A 6,761-nucleotide genomic window follows, 5' to 3' on the forward strand; every position below is an offset into this window, starting at 1 on the left:
CTTCTCCTTCCTGGAGGGCCCCCCACCCTGCCTTTCCTAGCATCTGGCTCTGCTGCCCCCTTGGGTGTGGCCCAGCTGAGGCGAGGCCTCCTGGCTCCTTTCCAGCAGTGGGTGGGGGGATGATTGATGGCCCCCAAGTCTGCCTGTGCTCGCTGCTCACTCGTGTGCCCTGGCGGAGGCCCCTCCTCTCTCCCAGCCGTGGTCGCCATCTGGGGCTCTGGTATGGTGGTAGGCGACTGGCCTCCACCCTCTGTGGCGTGGCTCTCGGCCTGCTGGGGGCCCTAGGCCAGGCTGGGCGCCCCAGGCCAGGCTGGGCGCCCCGGGCCGGGGGGCCTCTGACCGGCACTCCCCGTCTCTCCTCAGGCCCACCCCCGGGGCGGCTGCTGGCCATGCCCGCCGTCGGCCTCCTCCTGCTGTTCCTCCTTGCCGTGGGGCGGGCCCTGGGTGGCAGCACGCCCTTCCCTGCCTTCTCAGTGACGGACACCTCGCTCACCCATCTGGCCGTGCACCGGGTGACCGGGGAGGTGTTTGTGGGTGCGGTGAATCGCGTCTTCAAGCTGGCCCCCAACCTGACCGAGCTGCGGGTCCACGTCACGGGGCCCGTCGAGGACAACGCTCGCTGCTACCCACCCCCCAGCATGCGTGTCTGTGCCCACCGCCTGGCGCCTGTGGACAACGTGAACAAGCTGCTGCTCATAGAATAAGCCTCGTCCCAGGCTGTGTCCTCCACCTGCTCCCCAGGTGTACCAGGACGAGTTCGTCTCCTCCCAGATCAAGATCCCCTCAGACACGCTGTCCTTGTACCCAGCCTTCGACATCTACTACGTCTACGGCTTTGTGAGCGCCTCCTTCGTGTACTTCCTGACACTGCAGCTGGATACCCAGCAGACACTGCTGGACACGGCAGGCGAGAAATTCTTCACGTCCAAGATCGTGCGCATGTGCTCGGGGGACTCGGAGTTCTACTCGTACGTGGAGTTCCCCATCGGCTGCTCCTGGCGCGGCGTGGAGTACCGCCTGGTGCAGAGCGCCCACCTGGCCAAGCCCGGCCTGCTGCTGGCCCAGGCCCTGGGTGTGCCGGCCGACGAGGACGTCCTCTTCACCATCTTCTCTCAGGGCCAGAAGAACCGGGCCAGCCCGCCGCGGCAGACCATCCTCTGCCTCTTTACCCTCAGCAGCATCAACGCCCACATCCGGCGCCGCATCCAGTCCTGCTACCGTGGGGAGGGCACGCTGGCCCTGCCTTGGCTGCTGAACAAGGAGCTGCCCTGTATCAACACCGTGAGCCCTCACCCGCCCCCACCCCCGCCCCCGGGCCGGGCCCTCTGCCCCTTCCTGGGTGTCGTACGGCAGCTGATGGGCCGCCACGTGTGCCAGCCTGGGCTCGGTCTTGGGAACGACAGCTTAGCCCGGGGTCCCCCGCCCCCGTCCTCCCCTCCCTGCCTCTGCTGCTTGTCTTTCCTCCCCGGCCTGCCTACCCACCACCTCTCCCTGCTGCCGCCTGCTCGCCTCCCTCCTCAGCCCCCGATTTCCTGTGGGGTCCCGGGGCAAACGGTTGGTCTTAGCTGCTAAGGAGCGATCTCCAGATTCTGCTCCCTCCTAGAACGTGGGCTCTCGTTAATGGCCTCTGTCCAGCTGGTGCCCCCAAGCTCTTACTCATGCGTCCTCCTCCTGTTTCACCAGCCCATGCAGATAAATGGAAACTTCTGCGGGCTGGTGTTGAACCAGCCGCTGGGCGGCCTGCACGTGATCGAGGGGCTGCCCCTGCTAGCCGACAGTACTGATGGCATGGCCAGTGTGGCCGCCTACCCCTACCAGCAGCACTCCGTGGTCTTCATCGGCACCCGCAGCGGCAGTCTGAAGAAGGTGAGCCCCGGAACGCTCGGCATGTGGGTGTCAGGGCGCACTGAGATGCAGACGAGGGCTGGGGTCAAGAACGTGCGGCTGAGCCCTGCAGCACCTTGGATGGGGCCTGGCCCCTGGGGGAAAGGGGACTTCCCAGGCTGGGACCCAGGAGCCCAGCTGTGCTCCGCGGGTGGCCTCTCAGCCACCCATGCTTGCAGTGCCACCGCCCGCCGTGGCCTGAATCGCTGGCTTCCTGTGGCTCTGGGGGCAGACCGGGCCCACCTCCGGTCCTCCCTGCTGGGAGAGCAGGAGCCGCCGTTGCTGGGTCCTCAGTCGAATGAACGAGGAGACAGATGTGGACCTAACCCTCCTTGCCCTCTTGTCCCCTCATGGGCACGGGGGCTGCAGTGCCGGCAGGGCCGCAGCTGCTCCTGTTCCAGGGTGTTCTGAAGGGACAGGAGTCAGGACAGCTGCCACATTCCCTTCCTGCTGTCCCTGGGGGAGGTCTGGGGTGGCCGGGGGAAGGTTTGTGAAGGGAGCCACCGAGCTTTCGGGGCCTGGTCTGCTTCCCTCCTGGTCCCCGTCTTGCATTTGTCACAGCTTTATTGGGGTGTAAGTGCCGTGTCACAACCCCCCCTCCCCCCGTTTAGAGCATACATCTCAGTGATTTCAGTAAGTCTGCGGAGTTACTCAAGCATAACCGCTATCTCATTCCAGGATGTTGCCATGATCCTAAAAATCCCTTCCCTTTTAGCTTTCACACTTTCCCTGTCCCCCAACTCTAGGCAACGCTCATCTCTCTCTCTTATGTCCTGGGAGCTTTTTTGGATTGGCTGTGTCACACCCAAGGGCCTCCAGGGGGCAGCCTTGGCGTCCTCCTTCCCTGGTCTGTGAGAAAGGGGGCGGCGGGCAGGCTGGGTCCCTGGCTCGGGAATAGGACGCCTGGGCGCGTGGGGTGCTGCTGTGGCGTCAGGTGGCTGGTCTCGTGGCCCAGGTACGGGTCGACGGCTCTCAGGAGGCCCACCTGTACGAGACGGTGCCTGTGGTGGACGGCAGCCCCATACTCCGCGACCTGCTCTTCAGCCCGGACCACCGGCACGTCTACCTCCTGAGCGAGAAGCAGGTGGGCCCGGCAGGTGGTGCGGCAGGGGTGGGACGGGGGTGGGGCGGGTGCTGACACGGCTGCCCCCAGGTGAGCCAGCTCCCGGTGGAGACCTGCGAGCGGTACCCAAGCTGCGCCGCCTGCCTGGGCTCGGGGGACCCGCACTGTGGGTGGTGCGTGCTGCATCACAGGTGAGGAGCCGCCCAAGTGCCCGCTCCCCCGAGCTGTGCCCCTGTGGCCTCCCCCTCCCTGCCCTCCTACTTTCTCCAGCTAGCGGGTGGAACCTCTACCCCGAGTGACATCCCTCGGACCCCAGGGGATGAGGCCGAGGCATGCGGTTGCCTGGTGCCGTGGGCTGGGCCGGCTGTCCCCTCCGTCCCCCCCAGGCCCCCGCTGCACTCCCACTCCGGGCCTTGCCGGGGCAGCTGTGGGATGGGCCTGGCCTGACCCCGCGCAGATGCTGCCGCCACGGGGCCTGTCCAGGCGCCTCAGCCCCGCGTGGCTTCGCCAAGGAGCTGAGCAAGTGTGTCCAGGTGCGGGTCCGGCCCAACAACGTGTCGGTGACATCGCCTGGGGTGCAGGTGAGTGGTGCGGAGCGTGCGGGTGTAGAGGCCCGTGCATACGTGTTGGGGGCGTTCCCAGCTCTGGGCCCTCTGCTTCCCCCAGCTGACCGTGGCCGTAAGCAACGTGCCGGACCTCAGTGCGGGCGTGAGCTGTGCCTTTGAGGAGGTGACCGAGAGCGAGGCCGTCCTGCTGCCCTCTGGAGAGTTACACTGTTCCTCGCCTTCCCTGCAGGAGCTCCGGGCTCTCACCCGGGGGCATGGTCAGTGGCTGGGCCGCGGGGGGGCAGGGCTGCTCTCCGTCCACGGCTCACGTGTGGCTCCCCTGGGCTCGCTGCAGGGGCCGCACGCACCGTGCAGCTGCAGCTGCTCTCCAAGGAGAGCGGCGTGAGCTTTGCTGGGGCTGACTTCGTCTTCTACGACTGCAGCGCCCTCCAGTCGTGAGTACTGGCCCCCCGCCCCCGACACCTGTTCCCGTGTCTCTGTTGCTCGCGGTGTCGTGTAGGCCTCAGGCGGGCCCCGGTGCCTTTTGCCTTTGGTTCCCCGTGTGTCCCGCAGGTGGGACGGTGAGGGGCCAGGCCCGGTCTTCTCCGTGATTTCTGAAGCCTCTCCCCTCTAGGTGCACGTCCTGCGTCGGCAGCCCTTACCCCTGCCACTGGTGTAAGTACCGCCACGTGTGTACCAGCCACCCCCACGAGTGCTCCTTCCAGGAGGGCAGGGTCCACAGCCCCGAGGTGAGGCGGGCGCCACACGCGAGGGGGCTGGGCTCTGCGCCGGCCGGCCCCCGGCTTTTCTGCCTTCGGTCTTGGGGTTTTCCTGGAGCCCCCTTAACCAGGGGCCAGCCCAGCTGGCTGATGGGCGTTTTCCTCTCAGGGCTGCCCTGAGATCCTGCCCAGTGGGGACCTCCTGATCCCAGCAGGCGTCATGCAGCCTCTCACCCTGCGGGCCAAGAACCTGCCGCAGCCCCAGTCGGGCCAGAAGAACTACGAGTGTGTGGTCCGGGTGCAGGGGCGGCAGCAGCGGGTGCCCGCCGTCCGCTTCAACAGCAGCAGCGTGCAATGCCAGAACGCCTCGGTGAGGCCCACCCGCCCCGCCTCCCTCGGGGGTCCAGGCCGTGCGGGGCTGGGCGTGGTGCAGATCTGTGCCCAGCAGACTCTTCTAGAAGCCTCAGCTGACAGTGGCCAGGGACCTTCTGAGTCTCCTGCTGGGGATTTCTGAGCTGGGGGAGGGGCGGTCTGTGCACCTTCCCTGGGGTCACGCGGGTCCCTCTCCCCCAGTACTCCTATGAAGGTGATGAGCACGGTGACACCGAGCTGGACTTCTCCGTGGTCTGGGATGGAGATTTCCCCATCGACAAGCCCGCTACCTTCCGAGGTGACCGGCGGGATGGGGCTGAGGAGCTCGCCTCCTGGGGCGGAGAAGGCACGTGCTGGGGCCGGGCCCACAGGGGCACCCTTCGTCGGGGCCCGTAGCTGCTCCCCAGCGGCGCCTTCTGTGCCCACAGCCCTCCTGTACAAGTGCTGGGCGCAGCGGCCCAGCTGTGGCCTCTGCCTCAAGGCTGACCCTCGCTTCAACTGTGGCTGGTGCATCTCGGAGCATAGGTGCCAGCTGCGGGCCCACTGCCCGGCCCCCAAGACCAACTGGATGCACCCAAACCAGAAGGGCGCTCGCTGCAGCCACCCCCGCATTGCCCAGGTCGGCCTCCCCACCACCCGCCGCCCTCTGGGTACCCACTGCCTCGGCTCACCCTCCCGCCTCCCCTCCCGCTCCGCAGATCCACCCGCTCATGGGGCCCAAGGAGGGAGGCACCCGGATCACCATCGTGGGCGAGAACCTGGGCCTCACCTCCCGAGACGTGGGCCTGCGGGTGGCTGGCGTGCGCTGCAACTCCATCCCCGCCGAGTACGTCAGTGCCGAGAGGTGAGTGCGGCTGTGCGGGCGCCAGGCCTCCCCGCAGCCTGTGGCCGGGCGCCCGGGCCTGACCTCCGACCTGACCCGACCCCTAGGATCGTGTGTGAGATGGAGGAGTCGCTGGTGCCCAGCCCGCCACCAGGGCCTGCGGAGCTCTGCATCGGCGACTGCTCGGCTGACTTCCGCACGCATTCTGAGCAGCTCTACAGTTTCGTGGTACGTGGGCTGCCCGCCCCCTTCCCTCTCCCACTCCTTCCTGGCGGGGGCTGTGTCCTGGCCCTGTTGGGCGCCCGCCGTCTCCCCACTCCCCTCAGGGCTGCTTCTCCCGTAGACGCCCACGTTCGACCGCGTGAGTCCCAGTCGGGGCCCGGCCTCGGGGGGCACCCGGATCACCATTTCCGGTCATTCTCTGGACGCCGGCAGCAGAGTCACAGTGACCGTGAGAGATGGCGAGTGCCAGTTCGTGAGGTGAGTGTTGCAGGTGGGGGCCGTGGGGCCGGCAGGTGGCAGCCCTGGGCAGCCTGCTCCAAGTCCCCGCTTGCTGGCGTAGGAGGGATGCTGAAGCGATCGTGTGCGTCTCGCCTGTCTCCACCCTGGGTCCGAGCCAGGCCTCCATCACCCTGGCCATCGACCGCGCCAACATCTCCAGTCCCGGTGTCCTCTACACCTACACCCAGGACCCCACCGTGACTCGCCTCGAGCCCACCTGGAGCATCATCAAGTAACGCCCTCGGGAGAATGGGGCCTGGCTGGCAGAGGGGAGGCTGGGGGCCAGGTCCTTGAGTGCCCGGCCCGGGCCTTGCCTGGTGACCAGGTGACCTAGGGTTGGGGAGGCCCTGGGCTCCCGTGGCAGCCTCGATAACGCTCCAGGGCTGGGCTCAGGGTGGTGGGGAGGAAGCCTGAGGCCCCTCACCCCCATACCTAGTGGAAGCACCTCCATCACCGTGAGTGGGACCCACCTGCTGACGGTCCAGGAGCCCCGGGTCCGGGCCAAGTACCGAGGCATCGAGACCACCAACGTGAGTGCCAGCTGCCGCCATCCCACCCCTGACCCTCTGCCCGCTGTGGCCTCACGTGCTGGGCTGCCCGCCTTTGTCCCCACAGACGTGCCAGGTGATCAATGACACCGCCATGCTGTGTAAGGCCCCTGGCATCTTCCTGGGGCGGCCCCAGCCGCAGGCCCAGGGTGAGCACCCTGACGAGTTCGGCTTCCTGCTGGACCACGTGCAGACGGCCCGTTCCCTCAACCGGTCCTCCTTCACCTACTACCCCGACCCCAGCTTCGAGCCACTGGGGCCCTCTGGGGTCCTGGACGTGAAACCCGGCTCCCACGTAGTGCTGAA

The 6,761-nt window shown here is 67.3% G+C and overlaps 1 protein-coding gene across 1 annotated transcript in view; it reads left to right on the top strand.

The window, feature by feature from the left end:
• The first annotated feature begins 370 nt into the window (after positions 1–370).
• The window catches only part of PLXNA3 (plexin A3), a 10,171-nt gene continuing 3,780 nt past the window's right edge, over positions 371–6,761 (top strand). Inside the window, exons 1-18 of the mRNA XM_024746201.1 lie at positions 371–698; positions 742–1,281; positions 1,684–1,866; positions 2,840–2,968; positions 3,038–3,138; positions 3,405–3,528; positions 3,614–3,770; positions 3,848–3,947; positions 4,127–4,241; positions 4,381–4,581; positions 4,785–4,881; positions 5,012–5,202; positions 5,282–5,427; positions 5,514–5,634; positions 5,750–5,886; positions 5,969–6,139; positions 6,344–6,437; positions 6,523–6,753. Of these exons, the coding sequence (XP_024601969.1) occupies positions 390–698; positions 742–1,281; positions 1,684–1,866; positions 2,840–2,968; positions 3,038–3,138; positions 3,405–3,528; positions 3,614–3,770; positions 3,848–3,947; positions 4,127–4,241; positions 4,381–4,581; positions 4,785–4,881; positions 5,012–5,202; positions 5,282–5,427; positions 5,514–5,634; positions 5,750–5,886; positions 5,969–6,139; positions 6,344–6,437; positions 6,523–6,753 (3,147 nt within the window). The 5' untranslated portion in view covers positions 371–389. The remainder of the gene's footprint in view (positions 699–741; positions 1,282–1,683; positions 1,867–2,839; positions 2,969–3,037; positions 3,139–3,404; positions 3,529–3,613; positions 3,771–3,847; positions 3,948–4,126; positions 4,242–4,380; positions 4,582–4,784; positions 4,882–5,011; positions 5,203–5,281; positions 5,428–5,513; positions 5,635–5,749; positions 5,887–5,968; positions 6,140–6,343; positions 6,438–6,522; positions 6,754–6,761) is intronic.

The sequence above is a fragment of the Neophocaena asiaeorientalis genome, unplaced genomic scaffold, assembly GCF_003031525.2.
Source record: "Neophocaena asiaeorientalis asiaeorientalis breed wild unplaced genomic scaffold, Neophocaena_asiaeorientalis_V1.1 scaffold2579, whole genome shotgun sequence".
NCBI lineage: Eukaryota > Metazoa > Chordata > Mammalia > Artiodactyla > Phocoenidae > Neophocaena > Neophocaena asiaeorientalis.